The sequence below is a fragment of the Hipposideros armiger genome, unplaced genomic scaffold (assembly GCF_001890085.2).
Source record: "Hipposideros armiger isolate ML-2016 unplaced genomic scaffold, ASM189008v1 scaffold_681, whole genome shotgun sequence".
Classification (NCBI taxonomy): domain Eukaryota; kingdom Metazoa; phylum Chordata; class Mammalia; order Chiroptera; family Hipposideridae; genus Hipposideros; species Hipposideros armiger.
Genome location: NW_017732031.1, coordinates 682,476 through 704,676, shown reverse-complemented (window position 1 = coordinate 704,676; position 22,201 = coordinate 682,476). Strand labels below are relative to the sequence as shown.

Here is a 22,201-nt window from a genome sequence, read left to right as displayed (position 1 = left end):
CAGGGGAAACGTAAACAATGGCACTCACCAGTTTCTCTGGTCCTGGGTTGTTCCCTGGACTCCTGGAAAGCTTTCATGATTCCCTGATCTTCTCTATGCAGTCCCTCTCTCTTGGCTTGTTGTGCAGAAGCTGTTCAATTAGCTCACAGTTGACCCTCAGGAGAAAATGCTCTAAATATAGGTGTACATTCTATGTGTTATTGGGAGGGGGTGAGCTCGGTCTCCACCTACGTTGTCATCTTAGACCCACCTTCCATGTTGTCACTTTTTAGTTTGATGTAGTCCCATAGTTGTTTAATTTTGCTTTTGTTCCTTGTGTTTTTGCAAAACCATTGCCAAGACAATGTCAAGGAGCTTTTCCCCATTTTCTTCTAATGGTTTTACAGGTTGGGGTCTTACATTTAAGTCTTTAATCCATTTTGAGTTATTTTTGTAATTATGTAAGCTAGGGGTCCAATTTCATTCTTCTGCATGTGCATATCCAATTTTTCCAACACCATTTATTGAAGAGACTATCCTTTCCCTATTGAGAATTCTTGGATCCCTTGTCAAATATTAGTTGACCATATATGGATTGGTTTCTCTCTGGGCTCTCAATTCACTTCCATTGGTCTATGTGTCTGTTTTGATTACTATAACTTTGTAAAGCAGAATGTTTCAGACCATGTGAGGGGCCTATGCCATGGTGTACTTAACAACTATCTCTAAAAATAAAAAACAAACAAACAAACAAAAAACCCCCCAAAACCCTGACTTGCAGCATTTTCCAATTTCCATGGTGTAACTACTTCTAACTTGTCTGATATCTAACTTCCAATAAGTTAATAACTGAATGTGGAGTTGGGAAGAGACGTAGGGTAGTACCCCATTATGTATCATTTCCACCATACAAATATAATAGATATAAATAGCCCCCAAAGCACAAATAATAGTGAATTGTAAAATAATAAAAAAGCAATGAATTCCTAGTAAGTATTAACATTGTAACATAATTTATTTAACTGTAATTTATATATTTTTTAGTAGTGGCTGTGTTTAAATTATCAACTTCTTCCCCAAATTACTGCAAATTTAACCACCAGTTCTCACGTGCCAGTACCGGCTGCTCCAGCACACCATTGGGCATTGGTATCTTCAGCAAAAAGGAACCATGATTGTGGTCTAGAACAAGTCCTCACTGTCCCCTCTCTCTCTGTTTCTTACAGATCAGCAAACAGCAGCTGCAGACAGTCAAGGACCGGTTTCAGGCTTTCCTCAATGGGGAAACCCAGATCGTGGCTGATGAAGCCTTCATGAACGCAGTCCAGAGTTACTATGAGGTAAGACTCACCAGGCAGAAGAAGGCCAAGACTGCTTTGGCCTGAAGCTCAGGGTCTCAGAAATACTGGGCAGTGGGAACAGCAGCCTTGGCCTCTAAAGGACCATTCCTCCAAAGGGGTTGGTGAGTGGTGGCAATCTTCAGAAATGATAGCATTCTGTCTGGGGGCAAACTATAAATAAAAGCTATTGTTAACCAACTCATTTTTATACCAGTCAGTGTGCTGAGTGCTTTACATATGATTTCTTGTTTAATCTTTACAACAGTCTTAAGAGTTAGGTCCTGCTATTATTTCCATTTTACGGAAGAAGAGATTGCGGCTCAGAGAGTTTAGGGCAATTACTCAAGGCCACACAGCTGTTAAAATGCCACAGCTAAGACTTGAAGTGAGTCCGGAGCATTTTCCCACCACTTACACCCCTTCTAAAGGAAGTAAATACCTCCTAGGGTTGATGCCTTCAGTAGTTTCCTTGTTCTTTCTATTAAAATAGTGCTGTGAGGTCTTTTCTGCAAATTGGAACACCATCCAAAATGCAGTACTATTCTCAGGAGAAAACCTGTAAGTGAGAGACTATATCCTGAGTATATCACAAATAACTTTTCACCTTTAGACTTCAGAGGTTTATTTACTAGTAAAGTGAATTTGGAATTCCACTAGTATTTTTAAATTTTATAATTATTTTTATGTAACGTGCACGTTGGCCATCACTGGTCCACCATTAATGAGGTGACATGCCATGCCTTCCTATTGGCACTGTTTAACTGACAAGCATATTTTCAAAAATGATAATCTAACCATTGAAAGACACTTCACTTTATATTAATCTATTTTCATGTGAGTGTGAACGAAACAAAACAAAAACAATGGCGCTCCCACCTCCACTCCAGTCCTCAGTGGATGCTTTAACCATGTGAGTTGAGTGATTTGGTAAAACTGTCCTTCCCACTTGCAAAAACATTTGACTCCTTTCACGGAGAGAGTGGAGCAAGATTACAATTAATTCGTGTGAAAATATTATTGATTAGTGTGCTAATTAGCATGTCATAGTGAACAGCCCCTGTCTCTGTGATGTTGGCTGGATGCAGCCACAGGCTCCTCTTACACATCATTTCCTCAGTGAAATTTCTATTCAGATTTATTTTAGAACTTGGGTTCATTTTTACACTTGTCAGATTTAAGGTTTATTTTTTTTGTTTCATTTTACAAGCAGTATTAACTATTGTCCATAAATGTCAAACTTAGTGCTTTCTCTGACGTGATGCAATATTTCAGTCGAATTTAATGGAGAGTGGAAAAGACGTTTGGAATCACAATGATGGTATGGCAGTGAATAACTTGAATATACTTTACAAAAGATTCTGTTTAGAAACTGCCAGGGAGTGAAATTAATTCTCTCTCCCCGTTTTTTCAAGTTCTAAAAGCCAGTTCAGATCAGGCAGACCCTTACTGATAATTCTCCATGGTTAAAGTCATTCACCAGTTTACAAATTTCGAAATTGCAAATCTTAATTAGAAAGCTCATTTGACTAATGACATAAATGAAAAGAAAGTGCCATTTTTATCTATTGATTAAATTTGAAAATTAGTAGTCAATGAACATGCTAATCGGTCTCTGGAAATTACCATTATATCTACAGTGATCCCAATATTTTCTTCTATATTGGCCAGTTTGTTTGAAAGGATTTCTCTTTAGTTTGGTGAGAATAGAGGCATTGAAAAATTACTGAATATTTAATATTGAGATTTGGGTAACAGGAAACAATGTGGGGTATTAATTATTTACCATATTCATTAGTAAAGCCTTAGAGTGTCTTGAGATTCACGCTTCCTGGAAAGGCTAATTCTCTGCAGCAAAGGACCTCAATCAAAGGATCGGGATTAGCACTTGACCTGGGAGAGCCTCAGTCTGATTACTCCTTCCTTTCCCCCTTTCCCTTCATTCTTGGGCGATGGAGAAGCTAACGTCTCTTCCTCCACTCTATTCCAAAATCCAATTTCTTTTCTGTCAGTATCTGTCTTGGTCCGGACTCTTTGGATTACAAATGACAGACAACTACTTCAAACTGGCTTAAGCCAAAAATGAGATTTATTTGCTCAAACAACGAAAAAGTCCAGGGGTAGATTTGGCTGTGGTTGTAGCTGAATCCTGAGACTCCAAAGATGCCAGCAGGGTGGGTATCTCTCCGCACACCTCAGCTTTGCTTTCATTTGTGTTGGCTGTAAGCAGGTTCTCTCCATGCTACTGACTTAGCAACTGCAGGAGCGAAGAGAATACATCTTTACCGAGAGTGCCAACAAAAGACCCAGGGGTGACTTGGTGGGAATGACATAGGTCATGTGTCCTTTATCGAGTCAATTACAATGGAAGGGGGTGAAACAGACTGGGGAATCAGGCCTAGGACAAATCCTACTTCTAGACCCTGAGTACAGGCTCAGTTCCACAGGAGTTATTTGAATTGAAAATGCAATGGTTTCCTAATAAGAAATTAGGGAGATCTTTACCAGAAGAAGCAGTAATGTATGCTTGCCAGAAAACAACCCACATATATTCTCTTAATCTCTCTCTCTCTAACACACACACACACACACACACACACACACACACACGCACACACTCCCCACCCCACCATACCACACCTTCACATTCCAGGTTACCAAGGGTAATGCCATTAAGGAAAAACAAAAAACAAAGAAGCTTTTCCTCAAAAAGCTCTGAGATTATCACAGTAGAAAGTCAGTTTCAGCTATTTGTCTTGTCTTACTAAGGCAGAAATGGTTTAACACGCTAGAGTAGTAAAGAGCCATTTGTCTCTGTGCCACCCAGCCCATCCTGAGCCCAGCCAACGGCAAGCTGGTGAGGCCTGAGGCCTGGGCCTGAGCTGGGCCAGGACGAATGGAGACCCGGTTCCCTATGGGTCTTGAGAGCGTATAGGTGTCTTTTATCCTTTCCTGGTGGCCATGATTGTTGTTGACTGATGAAAATAACTCTCCAAATAATCCACAAAAGAAAAGGTTTATTCGGGGGGGGGGGACAAAAACCCTACCACTGCAGTGTGAGAAAGCACACCTTCAACATGGTCTCCCACCGGCTGTTCACGTGGAGAGAAAGTACTCTCTTTCAAGATGGCTATTCCCACTTATTAACTTCCCTCCCCCAGAAACTACCACAAAGTTAAACAGAAAATCAGAATTACAGAGTTAACGAGCGGCTCAGCTCCACCCACAGTCCTACCAGCTCTATGGTCAAGCATCACAAAATGCCAGTTCACTTTTATTATTGTCAGAGGATCCGGCAGAGCAGCAAATCCTTTCACCTCTTCCATCATGGTTTTGAGGGCTGAGCATTGAGGTGGGTGCTCTGAGATCTGTCCCAGCAACCCAAACCTGGTTCCACAGTCATAATCCTCAGGCATCAAAAAGCCCACCCATTTCTCCATGGCCTCCACATCTTTTCTAACTCTCAGCCCTTTTAAGACAAATGTCTAAAACGTAAGCCTCCATTCTCACCTTCCCCTCCCCATCTCCCTGCTTAATTTTGATTCCTTCATATGCTGATCCTGGCATCAGAGAAAAGATGGATGGAAAAGTTTTACCAAAACTTTCTCACTCTGATCCTGCCGGGAAGGAAACATGGGGTGCTTAGGTGGAAAGTGGGCTATAGAAGAGGGAGGAAGACGTGCGAGCACTCATTAAGAACACTGCAGCTAACGTCTGGGCTTCAGATAGAACTGCTCTGATTGACTTTTGTTTTGTTTTGTTTTTAGCTGATTTCCTCCAAAAAAGTCCAGTTGGTTTTTGTCAAACTAGCCTTGAATGTTGTATCAGGCAGTATTTTTCAGTTGCTAGGAAAGAAACTGGCTGTGGTTAAATTACGCCTTAATAATAACAATAACAATGACTATTTGTTGTTGTTATTCAAAGAAATAACCAATAATAAGGAAAACTGGAAACCAGGTCAGATTGACTTCAGGAAGCCAGGTAGCAGGATATAATGGATACCCTATCACTGGTATGAATCTACTCCAACCCCATTCCATCCTGTGCTACCTCACTCTGACTCTGAACCCCAGGAGGGGGAGTGTGATTGGCCAAGCTAAGGTCCCAACTCACCACTTGGCTAAGGAAGGACAAGGTTCCATGACTGACAGTTCCACTGAAACTGTGTAATGACAAAGAGGTTTCAGACTGAGGTGCTGTTCAGAAAGGGAAGGATGGTGGACAGGCTAAAACGCAAGTGTCCTCTATACAGGGTGACATAATTTTGTTTAGCCTTATGATTGAACTTTTTTTTTCTTTAATCTAAGAAAAGTAGCAGTCATGTCACACCTGGCTATTTCTCTGAAATGAAGCTGTATATTTTCCAATATGCCAAACCACTACAACTCATCAGTGGCCTTAAAACAGACATATCCCTAGGAGAAGAGTAACTACCCATTCTGAAGGCATTCATTCCTATGGGAAAGCCAGGCAAGGGAGGAGGAGGCAGAGGTCAGTGTCATCAGGATGAGTTTGGTGTCCGAAAGGTGTGGGGTTGAGTTCTAATTCAGCTGCACAGTGGCTTTGGGATACTAGCCAAGTCTGAGCCTCACTTTCTTCATCTGTAATAAGACTAATTGTGCATAATTGTTGTCAGGGTTAAATTGTACACACACACACACACACACACACACACACACACACACACACAACCTCATCCTAAATATAGCACCTGGAAAGTGACGTTATGAATATATGAAGGTTAGAGGGAGAGAATGGTGGTGTGGTGTCCATCTGGAGCATAGAAATAATACAAGAGAGTTGAAAGTCGATAGAATCAATCCACTCCCAAGTTCCTGGGCCTGGGTTTGGGATAAGGGAAGTACAAGGTCAAGGCAAGGAAAAGAAGTGCAGATGGGGGAAGGGGGCTGCTTTTGCTCCTAACCTACCACCACCTACCACTGGGCATGGCCTCAGGTCTGCACCTGAAGTTTGCCCTAGGACGCCTTACTTTTTGGTGAGGAATATCTTTAAGGTCCAAAGGTGCATTATATTTTAGAAATTAACATGCATCTCGCCTCAACAAAGGTAAATTTTTATTTTTTTCACATAGAAAGAGGCACTTTAAGTGATTTTGCAAGTAAAACATGCCAATTATAAAAGTAGACAGTGTAGGAAAAAATCTAGATGAAATAATTAGAAAAATACCTGTAATCTCATCATCCTAAATGACCACTGTGAAATTTGGGGATATATCTTTCAGATACTTTAATGTATCTGTAAACATAAAGATAGCTATTTGATGTCCATATTAAGATGGAAAATATTAATATCCCACTTGTTTCATTAGCACAGTGGTTTTCAATCTCCTTTCTACCTCTGCAGAAGTCACACATATGACACTCTCATCAGTAAAACGTTTTATTACCTAAGATGTTCTCCATCCAGGGTCATGCTTCGATCCTCCAATCCCATCTCACCCCTGCGATTGGAAGTCTCTGACTTAACAGTGTATCATGGACATCTTTTGATGCTAATGAAAAAAGTATTATTTCTTTTCATGGCTGCATGACAGCCTATTAAAAAATAATAACTAACTTTCATTACATTCTTAGAGCAGGCACCATGCTCACCAGTTGACACACACTGTCTCATTGAGTCTTTACCCAGCTCCTACAAGGTAGGGTAGTTAGGATTCCCATTTGAGAGTTGAGAAAACTGAAGCCTCCTCAAAAAATTAAGTAACTTGTTCAGGATTTCACAACTAGCTACTGGTACAGTCAGGATTTGAACCCAGGCCACCTGGCACTAGAGCCTGCACCTCCTGTTATCCGTGTGTCATTCATTAATAGCAACCAGGTTACTGTGTGTGTGTGTGTGTGTGTGTGTGTGTGTGTGTGTGTGTGTGGTTTTTAATCTCATTTACTCTAACATCTAGGTCTTCTCTAATTTATGTCGGAATGCTGTGCTTTTATAGAGCAGGAAAGGGCCTGACTTGGTTTCTCAGCCTGTCAGCAGGAAGTGGGAGCTGGGCCAGCTTCACCCTGTACCATGCACGGTCATTAAGTACTTATGTGCTTGTGGGTTTCTAAAATAACCTTGAGTTCGCTTGGCTCTGGCGATGGAGGGAAGGGCTGATGGATGAGGTCAAGTCACTGAACTGACTGCCCTTCACCATTTCATATTTACTTGTTTATCTTCCATCTCCCATTATGACCTATCTGGAAGCTGGCAGACGAGTAGGGAGGATTTATGGATGTGCCACATAGAACTGTGCCGGGGGAGAAAGTCTCTTGCGACAGCAGAGACTGCCAAAAACAAAACAGAAAACAAAAACACCAGATTAAGCTCTCAGTACAAATGAGTGTCAAGAGTGGTTTTAGAGGCACAGAAGCACCTCAGTCCTCAGTGGCTGCATTCACTACGGGGCGAGACTGGCCAGGCTCACGTCCCTCTGACAGACAGAAGCCAAGACAGATGATGTGCCTGAAAAATTAGTTTTCTTCTGCCACCTTTATCTCCCGGGCTGTCTTGCCTCCTCTGGGCCCTTCATCTTTGTTGTCGCCTCAATCTTCAGCCTCCTTCCTCCACACTGTTGACATTCCACTCATCTCTCCTCATGCCAGGGTCTGGCAACCATATTTTAACTCTGGACAGATGAAGTCTCTACTTTTAAAAGTTTTTTCAGTTTAATTCTCATCAGCGAAGGCTGTCTGGATTAACCCTGTGTGACAGTGAAGGAGAGTGAGGTTGGTGGAGGTTAAGTGACTTGTTTAAAGTCATCTACTAGTAGTTCAACAGATATTTTTTGAGTGGCCACTATGTACAAAGGAAGAGACTATGTGAAGCAGATGATGTGTGCAGGACCCAGGAGTCACCCAGCAGGTTATGGACACCAGCAGGCACCAATGTGCCAACATCCTCATTTCTTACCACCTGTTATCAGGTCCCATGGAATATCTCGTCTCAATTGTTTTAAGAGACCAATATATTGTACTTGCTGGTTTCCCCTTTACTTTCCTGCCCCCATGTAGATATAATCTCAATAAGGTCTCTGCTTTGAGAAGCCTCTTTTGCTCTTATTCATTCACTCATTCACTCATTCAATATAGTACCAACTGTGTACCATGCACTGTCTTAAATACTCAGGAGAAGTAGTAGGAAAAAACAGCTGTAATTGCTGCCTTCCTGGGACTCAGATAGTAACCAAAGCGTCACAAAAACAGGTGACAAAAGGGAGCTCTGAAAGGTCTTTGAGGAAACGGAGTGTGGTGCTGAGGGCTTACAGCTGGGGCCAGCCCCAGTTTTGTGGTACATTGAGGAAGACAGTACAGCTTCATTGTTAAATAAATGTTTCCAAGTCATCTCTCATGTTCATGAACTGAAAACAAAGAATTAACCCTTTTGCATCCCCTCTACCATCGTCAGTCACCTGTATTTCTACAAATGCCCCCACCCTGGTTGCCTGCCTATTCTTACGGCTCCTTTCAGGTCTGTGTTCTTCATTAAAGACAGAGAATGTGACCTTGATTGTCTCATGTCCCAATTAAGACCTTTAATGGTCTCCCAGTGTCCTTCCAATGAAGACCAACATACCCAAAGTGGCCTCGCATGCCCTTGGCCATCTGGCCCCTTTGTGCCTACCTGACATCGGTCATTCCTCACCCCTCACTGCTGCTGCCACACTGACTTCCCGTATTTCCTCAGACCCTCAGGGTCTTTACATATATTGTTCACTCGCTCTGAAATGCTCTCTCACTTTCTCATACCCAACCATCTTTCACATATCATCTCAAAGGAGTGTTCCTCCAGGAAGGCTTTCCCGGCCACACATTAGAAAAGATTCCTGATTGGACTTTCCCTTGATAGCTCTTAACCCAGATTGTCATGATATTTGCATGGGATTATTAAAATAATGTCATGGAGGGGTGCAGGCTGCCAGGCATCTGTTTTCCTCACTATGGTGCCCTTGGCACCTAGGACAGTGACTTCTACCCACTGAATACCCCCAAAAAAGGAAAAACAGGTTCCTAAAGAAGAATATAAACATTACAGCTGGAAGAACAACCCTAATATTTTATAGTTCAACTCCTTCAATGTACACATTAGAAACAGGAGAATCAGAGAGGGGAGGTGACTTACCCAAGGTTACACAGCAAGTTGGTGGTAGAGCTGGCCTGGGGCCATGGTTTACAGCTCCTGCTATATTGCTTCTCTAGAAACTTCCTCTATTTGCTTCAAAACTTTGATATTCTTTGAGATCTAGATCTAAATCTGAGAAACAATGTAGAAACCATCTGTATTAAGCATTACAAATTTTCAGATGAATTCTTTAGCTCATTAAGGCTTATAAAGCCTGAGGATTTATTTGAAACTTTTTTTCTAAAATTGATTTTTAAATGAACTCTAAGGTCTCAACTGAGTACCAGTTCCCAGGAACAGGCGAGCGGGCCATTGCCTCTAGCCCATGAATCAAACCCTCAGCCCTCCTCCTTTCTAAGTGAGTTCATTAAGTCAGCAGTAAATGGAGGCTACCTTTCTAATGTCTGTCTTCCCCAAGGAAGCTTTGGGAGGAAGCAGGAGGTGATGAGATGCACCCCAAGCAGTGCCATTTCATGGCCAACAAGGGCATTTCCTGAAATCTGACAGAGGAGTGAACATTTGTTCTGCTTCTGGGAGGATATTTATGCACCTTCTGAAGTGTGACCGGGACACAGCTCCAAATTGTCAGAGTTTTCTCTCTGTGAATAGGAAGCAGCAGTTTCACCACCTTGTATCGCACCCAGAACCACGTAGCTGTATAAGCTTCCAAGTGGTCGGCACTGGAGTGAAAGTAAACTCTTCTTAATGGGTGGCTTGGTACAGGACGCAGGCAGCACCAGCAAAACAACTTAGGGTTCTCCACTAGATGGCAAAGGTTTTCCACCAGGCAGGGGGACCCTTAAGGAAGGAAGAAACCAGGGTGAAGTCAAAAGAACTTACATTCATAATCAGCCAGTTTGAGTTACCAAGAGCAAGCCCCTTCCCTTCTCTGGAGTCTTGATTTTCCATCTACAAAATGGACTGAATGTAATGCCTACCTTATATGTTCACTCACTCTCAACGCGCCAGGCTTTATATGAGGGACAGATGACACTGAGGGGAACAACAAGGACACAGCCCTTGACCACCCGGAGTTTACATTTCAGGAAGAGAGATACTCATTAAATACATAAGTGCTTAATTCAATTTCAATCGTGATGAGTATCACTGAGAGGATAAAATGAGATATAAATAGTGGTTAACATTTGAGTGCTATGAGTCATACATCATGCCAGGTACTTTATGTATAATAATAATAACAACCACAATAACTCATAGGCATTAATATGGGCTACTTTTTAAAGTGGTTTACATATATTAACTCATTTAGTCTTTATTTTAAAACACCTGTGATGCAGAGACTACTATCCCCACTTTATAGATGAGAAAACTGAGGTACAAAGAGATTAACTTGCGAAAAGAAACACAGCCACTAAGTGGCAGAGAAAGAATCCAGGCAGTCTGAGCTCAAAATCTATCTACCGTACCCTGCCTTTCAAGATATTACTGCCTCATTTAATCCTTGCAACAACCTGGTCAATACTGTTATTCTCATTTTCCAGATTTGGACACAAAAGCAAAAACTGTGCATGACTTCTTTGAGTCCGCACAGCTAAGAGGTAGGGGCAGGAGGTGACTGCACTGGTGTCTCGTGCAATGCCTGGGAACTGTTATCTATCTCCAGGGCCAACTTCCTAACGTCCTTCCTGTCCCTGTTCTTGCTCAGGTGTTCCTGAAGAGTGACCGTGTGGCCCGCATGGTGCAGAGTGGGGGCTGCTCTGCCAATGACTCGCGGGAGGTCTTCAAGAAGCACATTGAGAAGAGGGTGCGCAGTCTGCCTGAGATCGATGGCCTCAGCAAGGAGACGGTGCTGAGCTCCTGGATGGCCAAGTTTGATGCCATCTACCGCGGGGAAGAAGACCCCAGGAAGCAGCAGGCCCGGATGACTGCTAGCGCAGCCTCCGAGCTGATCCTGAGCAAAGAGCAACTCTACGAGATGTTCCAGAACATTCTTGGGATAAAGAAGTTTGAACATCAGCTCCTGTATAATGCATGCCAGGTAAGTTGTCTATCACCTGGACCCGGAGCAGTGAGTAAGCAGAGTCACATTATGACTTACATGTGCCCTTGGCACTGTTGCCTTCTAGGGTCATGTCTTGATTTAAGTAAATAAATAAATAATTATATTTTGCAACTGCATTGGTAAATGTTGACTATAATTCAGGCTAGAATATATTCATGTTTTTCTTCTGATTTTAAAAGAAACTAAAATAGTTTTGCGATCCCTTAAAAGCCTCAGGGGCCCGAGGCATTATGCTTATGGTGTCTAATGGGTAAAGTGGTCATGTGAGTAAGGCCTGGCTCCCGTGTGTGAAAGTCCTAAAATGTCAAAATAATGTGTGTTTTTTTAAAAGATGTTTTGTCTTTAAAATAGATGGTGTTTACCAGTTGAGGGGCTTGTATTTCCTCAGCTGGGAAGAAAACTGGTCTTAGTACCTGGGCATCAAGAGTAATAATTTAAAATAGAAAACTTCCAGAAGGTCCGAGTATATCTTACCCGTACAGTCACATCGTGAATTTCTGAGTGGACCTGGAGGGGCTAGCTAAGGCTCTGCATGGGCCCACCCTAAAATGGGCTTATATATTCTCTGTATCAGGGCCTGGGAGAGTGAGTTACCTGTGAACCTTTCCAGTGTATTCATTCATTCTTTCAACAAGTACTTATTGACTGCCTATTTTGCAGTCTCTGTACATTTTGCTGTCACTTGAGAGCATTTTTTAAAAATGCACATTTCTAAGCCCCACTCCTAGAGATTGTGGTTCTGATTCTCAAGGCAGGGCCCAGGAATCTGAATTTTGAATAAAACCCTCCCTTTCTGGTAATCTTGCTGGTCTTTCCCTTCTAAGAACCGTTAGAGAAACAGCTGTGCCCTGGTTCCGCTGTGCCAGCTCTGCCCCTACAGTAGGTTAAATGCAGACACTGTAGTGTATTGGCTAAGAATTGTGCCTTGATCAGAATCAGACAGACCGAGGTAAACCTTAATATGACCCCTCACTAGCTTTGTGGCCTTAGCGGGTTAGTTCGCCTCCCTACACATGAGCTTGGGATGAAACTGTTATAAGGATACAATGTGTATAAAGCCCAGAGCAACATGGGGCACTTGAATGGTAGCAGTTCAAACATATTATAGTTTACAAGAAGGGGCAAAAAGTCAATGGACAGTATCAGAACAATGCCACAAAGTTTTAACGTAAGAACTACAGGATTTTGAGGCTTACTTCTTTCCACTTCTATGGCTGCCCCCTGGTTCAAGGTACCAACATCTCTCAACTGGGTGACCACAGTGTTAACCCAACAGGTCATACTGCCACCTCTCTTACCCATGGTAATGCACCCACCACACACAGCTGGAGTGCTCTTAAAATGCAAATTGGATCATGCCAGTCCTGTGCCTAAAACCTTCCAGTGGCATCTATCATCCTTAGCATGGCATCTCAGCTCCTCACTAAGGCTTGAGGCAATGCATGAACCAGCCTGCTCAGCCCACTTTCCCACTTGCTTACTCACTGACCTTTCCGGTTCCCCAACTCTTCAAATTGGTTCTGGACCTTTGCGTTTGCTCTCGCCTCAGCTCACAATACTCTTTACCATGGCCTTGCTGTCAGCTGAAATGTCAACTTCTCCAAGAGGTTGTCCACAACCGCCCATTTAAAGTTCTCCCTTGCCTCACTCCTCACCAAGTCACTATCCCAACCCCGGATCTGTTTTCATCGCAGCCTTTATCCCTACTTTCCATTTCCCATTCATCCATTTTCACCTGTTCATTACCTGTCTCACTCTCCCTGCTCATCCTTCACCAGAATGCCAGCCCCCTGAGGATGGCTGTTCATCTTCGCCTCACTCACTAATAATATTTCCAGTGCATGAAACAATTCTTGGTACATGATGAGTGGTCAATAATTGCCTGTCAAATTAAAAAATGGGTGATAGCAGATTATTTTAACTAGTAAATAGGGTATTGTTGTCATTCTCATAGCTTGCCCAGAACTTTCTGAATATTTTAATAAGTAGTAATTTATTTAGCATTTCATAATATAATGCACACATTACATTTGAAGATATTCCTGACATCCTACTTTCGTCTCAGCCACTTCAGTTCAGGACACTGATTGCCAACCCAGAGGTAGAGAGTTTGACTGGTCAAGAAGTATTTTAAGGACAGGCCAAGTGGCGCATTGGTTAAGAGTTGGCTTGAGACACCAGCTCTGAGCAGCAGGGCCCCTGGCCGGATCCCACAAATGAGGGCCAGTGACGCTGCACCCTCTACAGCTAAGATGGTGAACAACAGCTCAATCTGGAGCTGGGCTGTCATGAGTCGCCGGCGCCTGTGTAGGCTGCAGTGGGGCTGGCTGGCAGCAGTTGTGAGATTTCGTGAGCTGCCATGAGCGGCCGTCCAATGGACGGCGAGCAACTACCTAACCCGGGAAGAGTGCAATGATAATACCAACATGGGCCAGTGAAGCGACGTCCTCCACAACTAGACTGAAGAACAAAAGGACAGCTACTTGTCTGTTCACCTTCCCCAATTCCCCAGCACTGTTCCCCTCCCCCAATTCTCCAATAAAATCTTTTTTTTAAAAAAAGTATTTTTAAATTCTCAAGTAAGTCTCAATATAAAATTAATTGTTCTTTTTATTTAAAACATACTGCATCCCACGTGACACTTTTAGAATATCATAGGCAGGTGGTGTCACCATCTAGACCCATTAACACCTCTACCACCACCACCACCTTCACCACAAGAAGATAGCTTGTCATAGCTTCATAAAGATTAACAATCACCCCCATGGGTTATAAGTAAGATTCAAAATTACAGAGAAAATCTAGTGTTCTAAACTTGATAGGCACAAAATTATTCTAGGAATCATTTTTTCTCGTTGCAACAGTTTATTGTGTGTATTTCCTGTCCTTGTTCAAACATTAACATCATTGGAATGAATCCATTGTTATGCCATTTCTTATCTTGGTGTTCTTGAACTTGTTGAATAAGGCTGAGTGGCCAGACCACATTTTACTGTTTTCCCCTAAAAAATGAATTATTTTGACTCATCTTTTCAAAATCTTCTCCATGTGGTAGAAAAAAAATACGATAATATAAAAGAATTATATCTTCTCTCCCAAGAATAATGATTGTCCCCTTAGTTAAAAGAGAATTATAAGAAATGTAAAGTGAGGTACTTCTTGGGATAGGAATATTTAAGGCATTTAGCATTATATTCTATTCTCACACATAAGTCTGATGATCATATTAGGGCTTCCTGTCAGGAGAAATTAGGACAAAGAGTATATGCAGGTAATTCACAAAAGAAAAAAATACAAATCAATTCTAAATACGTATATGATTAGTTTTACATTCCACGTCTTTAGTAATCTGAGTTATATAAGTATATTGGCAAACAGTAAAAGTATTTTTAAAAAAATAATAATGCTAATGATAATATATTGCAAATGTTATAGAAATTAGTATTCTCATAACTGACTGTTGGAATAATTTATTATGGTAAACTTGCTATACAGTAATCTGCTAATTTTCAGCAAAACACCTTTATAATGAGCAATCCTGTTGAACCAGCAGCTCTCCCTCTAGGAATTTGTTAAAATACTCAGAGATATGTACCAGAGTGCTAAGTCCAAAGATGGGCATTGCTTATGGCAGTGAAAAAGTGGAAACAATTTTAATTCCCAACAGAAGGAGATAAATTAGATTTTGATTTAACCACCTGAGAGACTACTCCTCAGCCAATAAAGTCGCTGTTGTAGAAGAAAGCTTACCACATGAGAAAATGTTCACCAGCTATCGTTAAGTGGAAAACACTTAACAATAAATGCTGTCTAACAGAGTATGAAGGCATAATTCCACTTTTATGGGAAAAGTGCTGGATGGGTGAGAAAGAAAATCTTAACTGTGCTTATCTTTGGTGCTAGCATTATGGTTGATTTTTATTGTTTTCATTTGAGCTTTTCTGGGTCCCCAAACTTTCTGCCTTAAGCATATAGGTACTTTGTAAATGGAAACAAATAGCAAAAATTTCAACAAAGAAACTATCAAAACAATGGAAGAAGAAAATTATTTTCTGCATTGTTTTCTAGGCGTCAGCCATTCATGAGTTTTGTCATTTCCATGTACCACCCTCTGTGTGATTATGTATTTAATATTTCTAATTAAACCAACTCCTAACTCACTTTTTAAACCTATCTTTATCTTTAGAAATAATGCATGTGAAATCATAGCTTTGAAGTATTCGTTTTTTTAAAAAAACAATATGCATTAAGGTGACACATACTATTTAAATAGAAGCTTTTCATCAGCCTGCCCTCATATATCATCCACACCACCAGCGATGTGGGACGCATGGCTGAGGTGACTAGTTCTGACCTACTGAGGTTGGTGAGCCCTCTGACACCATCCTCAATAATAGCCCCAGACTGACCAGAGCAGATTTCACATAAGTCTACATTTCTCAAGCCCTGCAGTCAGGTTTCAGCAATTATAGATTCATTCACTGGCTTTCTCATAGACCACACTGAGCACTTCTGAACCCTATTAACTCCTGGAGCAAAGATACAGAAGTGAAAATCATAACTTTCACTCTTGCCCTGCTTAAATTGTTTTTTATTTTGTTTTGGATTTTCTGGACCTTCTCCTTATGAGACAAAGCAATTCCTAGGTGCTTCCAAAACCAGAAATGTGCACAGTATTTTCTTCTTAGGCATATTGCATTCTTGGGAAAGCAGTAATCTGATTTCTGGTGCTGCTTCCTGAAGGTTCACTTGATTTCTTTTTAGAAGCTTCTTCTAGTAACTGCAGTTTTCATCTCAAACAAGAAATGATGTTTATCAAAGAGTGATTATATCAGTTACATACCAGTTCTCTATTAACATCAACCGTGTCTATCAAAACATTTAAAAAAGCAAGGAAGTTGAACAAATGTCTCCAGATTTGCACATGGAATTTTTTAAGGTCTGTTTTGCTTATTTGAGAATGCATGGTCCTATCTCATAGAAGAGTTTGCTTATACTCAACATAATAGTCAATGTAAAATAACTGGAAACTTTCATGAAATCATTGTTGTTTTTATTTTCTTAGACTTTTGGGAGGGAGCCATCAATGATGTAGCTATTTGAGTATTTGACTTGAATTCTAAACCTAACTCAAAAAAAGTAGGATAACCTCTTTGAGAATGGGTGGAATCATCTAGAAAATGAGATTAAGACAGACCTGCCCTCCATCTTCATGAAATGCAAAGATGGTGATGATGATGATGTGTTTAAAAAGTTTTAAAAATGCAGAGCACCATTTCTATCCTTTCCCTTTAGTGGCCTCCAAATCTGGAGTTGATTTGTTGCCCAGTCGTACCAGGTATCTGCTACTTCCTAACCCTCTGCTTAACCGTATGAGTTATCCTTAATTGCTTCACTTTGAAAAGTGTGGACATCTCCCATGAAAAACCCCTCTGAGATGTGTTTTACAAAGAGAAAGGTCTATATCTTCATATATTTTAAATGTCAATAAACTATACTTTGGGAAGCAGCCCAGCGAATTTTCAAGGGGATATGGGTATGAGCTAAGGAAATCAGTTGCTTCCTCATGTTTTGATTCTGTGCTTGCAGAATGGCATTTCTGGTCGCACTGTTCCTGACTCCACCACACCTCCTCAGAACATCAGCAGATGACTCTGACCTTTTTTGCTCAGCCAGCATCTGTGCCTCAGTGGCAGCGGGGAAAACATGCATGTCCCACCTAACAGAAGCTGACAGTATTCTCTTCATTTATTTTCTCTGAATTCCTAGAGATTTTTTACATAGAAGACTTGACTAGAGACACCTGGGATGTAATCTCCCCATCTACAAACACCTTTGCATTTTAAAATTGAATTTCCCATTATTATTGAACTGCGCATTTTCTTAGCATATCTTTTCCTGGCCTCTGGACCATCATCGATGTGGTTATCTTATTACAGTGCTGTCTTCCTTGGACTTGATTAGCATTTGGCAACTTTTCAGATAGTTTATTAGACTCCGAGAAGAAACCTCAAATTATCAGACTTTCAGCTGTGACCCAGATTATTAGGTTTCATCCATACTGCATTATAGAGTCTGTAGTCCAGAAGTTTCCAGTAGATCAGTTAGCAGAGAATTTGATTCTGGGAAAGGCTTTATTTCTTTATCAGTTTTCTTGGCCCTTTAAAACCAATACAGTTTTTTGCACATAATGATCTAACAATAAATATCTTATTGAAGAAATGTTTTAAAATCTGAGGGGGGTGGCAATGATAGTCTAGTCTTAAACACTTTAGCAACATTCTTTCATTATTCATAAATTCTTTCATTCAACAGATATTTTAAGCACCTTCTATTCACGAGGCACTGCATATCAGATGCTGGGGATAAAGCCTAAACTTTCCTACTTTGTCATAGAATGGCCGTGATCTGGCTCCTTGCTAACCACAGTGCACCTCCTAGTGACTTTATAGCTTTGTCCAGCTTAGAGTGTTGTATTTGTTTTTGTTGTATTGCTATGTAGCAAATCAACACAACTTAGTGGCTTAAGCAAAGACCCACTTATCACCTCACAGTTTTGTAGATCAGAAGTCTAGGCACTGCTTAGCTGGGTTCTCCACTCAGGGACTGAGAAGCCTAGAATGATGGTTCTGCCTGGGCTGTGTTCTCATCTACAGGCTCAAAAGGGAAGGATACGCTTCCAGTCCCCTCATGGTGTTGGCACAACTCATATCCTTGCAGCTACAGAATTATTCAAAGCCCGCAAAAGAGAGAGAGGCTATCTCTGGTGCTTTAAGTCTCTGATTTCTAGACTTTCTTTTAAAAGGATCGAGTGATTAAGTCAGATCCACCCAGAATAGTTACCCTTTTCTATTAAAGTCAATTGATTCAGCTCTTTAATTACATCTGCAAAATCCCCTCACTCTTGTCATATACTATTGATTATAAGCAAGACACAGGTTCTGCCCACACTCAAGAAGAGACTATAATAGAGTATGACTCACTGAGTGGCATCCTAGGGTTTCTACCACAAATGTTCTTTCTCCATCCTGGTGTTATTTATGTAGCTGGCATCTTCAAGTATCAATTTAAATGTGTTCTTTTTAGATGAGCTCTCGCTTATCATGCTGCCTAAAATAGGCTTTTCCTGCTTACTTATTTTGTAACAGTACCTGGTTTATTACTATCATAGAATTTCATACCACCCGAAATTACCTTGCATACTTATTCATTCTCTTGTTGTCTATCTCCTCCTCCAGACTATCTCTTTCAGAGCAAGACCATGTCTGTTGCATTCACTACTAGAGGCCAACTCTTAGCACAATACTTGGTACAAAATAGATGCCCACATTCCACAAAGGTGTGTGTTTGGTCGCTTTTTTCTGGTTAGGCAAAGTGCAGCAATGGAATAAGCTCATCAACCCAAGACCTGAATCCATGTGCTAAAACTCTTATTTCACAGTGTGGATTTCACCTGAAGTTCACAGTATGTCTTGAGCCATGAACTTTCCCTCTGTTCCCATGTAACTTGTCTCTGCCATCACAGGGTTGAAGGAAGAGGTACAGAAATTAAATCTTGTCTTTCCAAAGTCATCCACAGCCTCTAAAAGTCATTAGATATTTGATAGACTGCTGGCTTTCAGTGGCCTTGCTTGCCAGATGTACTTTAATTTCAGCATTCTTAAGATGTTGAAAGAGGTCAAGATGCATCTACCACATGAACATGTTCTACTCTGTTATTAGAGACAAAACTGGAAGGCATTAAAGATGTGGAGGACACAGGGCCAGACAGTAATATTTAATTTCCCAGGGCAACAATTGTTTGAGACCCCATCATGATTTTCCATGATGGGGTCATCAGAAAATTCTTATTTTCCTCGCAGATCCCCCTACAACACATGGCCAGATGTTTCTATCCCTCTGTACCTGTGTTATTGGGAGAGCAACTGCAATGGAAAGTTGAAATTCAATGACAGTGGGTATCTGGGGTCTGAGGAACAGGGAATTGGATATTTTCTATGTAGTCTTCTAAACCTTTATAGATATTTTATCAATCTGTTTGTTGCCAAAGTGAAATCATATATATGCTCGTTTATTCAAAGTCCATTCATAAGCATTGAACCACAAAATTGTAATCAGAGGTGTTAAAGAGGTGTGCTTTCGGAAAAAGACGGACAGAAATAGTATTTTCTACTTTTGCCATTTTTTGCCAAATGATGGAATCGTTATAAGCCGTCTAACACAGCTTTGCAAATAGAGAGATTTTACAAGCCTCTGACATGTTTTACTGCCCGGTTCCCCATGGTAATGATTTGAATTTACCTTCTTCTTCCAAAATGTAGACGTCTTGGTTCTTCAATGATTCAAACCTAAAATTTGCAGAAACTTGGGTAATGGAGTGTAGTGTGCTGATTAAATTTTGTTATTAGCCCTTTTTGTCTTAAGCCTTTCTGAAAATGTGCATAAAATATCTTAATTAGCTTTCCTGCCTGGCTAGTAAATAATTCCACATGGACTTCCAGTCGGCGGGGGAGGGGAGGGGCTTTATGATCTTTGTGCTGATCTCCAGTTTGAACAGTAACGAGGCCCACCAAATGGGAAGCATTTGCTATGTGACAGGCACCAAGCTTAGTGCTTTACATATATTTAATCCTTATAATAAATTTGTCAGCTAGATATTTTACCCACATTTTAATAGGGAACCTGAAAAAAAGGGAGAGAGAAAAGTTAAACAAATTTTCTGAGGTCAGTCAGTCAGCAGCAAAATCAGTATTTGAACTCAAGTTTGTATAACTCCAAAATAAGCTCTTTAACGCAATTGCTGAAAATAGTGGTTTTTCATTGATGTAGAAAGTTCTGGAGATTAAGTAGAAATTTTATTGATCCTGTCTATACTCTAGGAAGATGTGTGTGTGTGTTTTACTAAATCTTCAGGAGACCCTTTTATATAGCCTGCTTCTACTCTTCCTAAAATTTGTTGGGAGAAAGAAAGGTCAGCTGAGGACTCAATTTTGTGTATCAGCTGACTATGATTTTAATGGGTGCGTCCTCACTCAGTGGAAACTGATTAGGTTTATGTTTGCTTAACTTGTTTGGGTTCTACCATATCAACACAAGTGTTTCCTGGTTTAATTTTTTAAAATATACATAAAGCCCCACAATGTTCAGAGGACGGTAAGGGATAGGAAATGCTCATTTTTCTTGTTTTGTCCTTGCGAGTACGTGATGGAGCCAGTTGGATGACTTAAAAAAAGTGGTTACTTCGTGTTTCACAACATGGGCACCTTCCCAGCAGGGCCTAGTAACCTCAGAATTAAAACAAATTTGCTCTTTGGAGAAAGAACACTCACTAAGCACTGCATGAAAATGCAAATTAGAAAGATTTTAAGTAAAGAATTAATCCAGGGTGGTAAATATTTTAGGCTTTGTGGGCCCTACAGCCTTTGTAGCAACTACTTAATTGTGTCGTTGTAGCCAAAGCAGCCATAGACAGTATGTAAAGGAATGAGCATCACTGTGTTTCACTAAAACTATTTACAGAAACAGTTAGCAGGCAGATTTGACCCAAGGGCTGCAGTGTCAACCCCCTAATTAAACAAATATCACATTATAACAGAAAGAATATTTTTACTTTCCAAAAACTTACCCTGTGGATATAAGGTGTTACTTTTTCGACTCAAAAGGTTTTAAAATAAAACTTAGCCCATCCATTCTGTGAAGAGTGGGAAGTAATGGTTGTTTACAATGTTGAAACTGAAGGCAGTCATTATGTAACACAGAAACCAAGGATGTGCTGTCAGATTCTTGCTATACTAGACTCATACACTGTAAATCTTGGGCAAGTCACTTAACTTCCCTTAGTGTCGGTGTGCTTGCCTGTAAAATGGGAATAATAACAGGTTGTATTTTACTGCATTTACTATAATAAGTTAATGAAATGATGCCAAACACTTCGCATCATGTTTGACATCTATACATTTTTTAAAAAATATAAACAATCCTCATCCATTTATACTATTGCCATTTGAGCCAAGACTTGGTCCACAATTAGGGGGGTTATCAAGTATTGATTTTTATAGAATTTCACAGCTAAAACCTTCAGCACAGTTATAACTTAACTCGTTTTGTATAGAAACTAAATATTCAACACCAGTGTTAGAAAAATAGAAACAGAAAAAAGTTACAGAGATTTACATTTGCATTCTGACTCTACTACTTACTCTGTATTCATGAGCCAGTTGGTTAACCTCCCTGAGCCTCACTTTTTGCATATACAAAATCAGAATATTGATAGTTCCTGCCTAATAAGATGGTTGGTGCTAGTTATTATTTGCCACCACTAATTAATCGATTCCTGTGTCTTGGGAAAAGTCCATTCTGTTGAATAATGATGTTTAGGATTGGGCTAGTTCTCTGGAATCAGCTCTTGAAAGCAAACAATCAAATTGTGCTAAGGAAGAATTTGAAGAAGTGTAGCACAAGATCCTTACCTTCAAGCCGTACATAATGCAGTTTAATGGAACAAAATTAATATGCAAGCAACATCCATCCACAATACAGTCAATATCTAGTAGACAGTTGTTATGTATGTATGTAATATAATATGGTAGAGATATTGTGTTTATAGATACATCTGTGTATGAATCCAGGCTCAGTTACTTATTATCTATTTAACCTTTAGCAAGTTCATTAACTTCTCTATAAAGCAGGGGTATCAGTAGCTACCAGGTAGAATTAGGAGTCTGTCACATACTAGAGATTC

General features: G+C 40.5%; 1 protein-coding gene across 1 annotated transcript in view; it reads left to right on the top strand.

Annotated features, from left to right (window-relative positions):
* The window catches only part of CADPS (calcium dependent secretion activator), a gene marked incomplete at its 5' end in the record, with an annotated part of 515,169 nt that overhangs the window by 130,931 nt on the left and 362,037 nt on the right, over nucleotides 1-22,201 (top strand). The window contains 2 exons of the mRNA XM_019626511.1: nucleotides 1,206-1,319; nucleotides 11,104-11,436. Coding sequence (XP_019482056.1) covers nucleotides 1,206-1,319; nucleotides 11,104-11,436 — 447 coding nt within the window. The remainder of the gene's footprint in view (nucleotides 1-1,205; nucleotides 1,320-11,103; nucleotides 11,437-22,201) is intronic.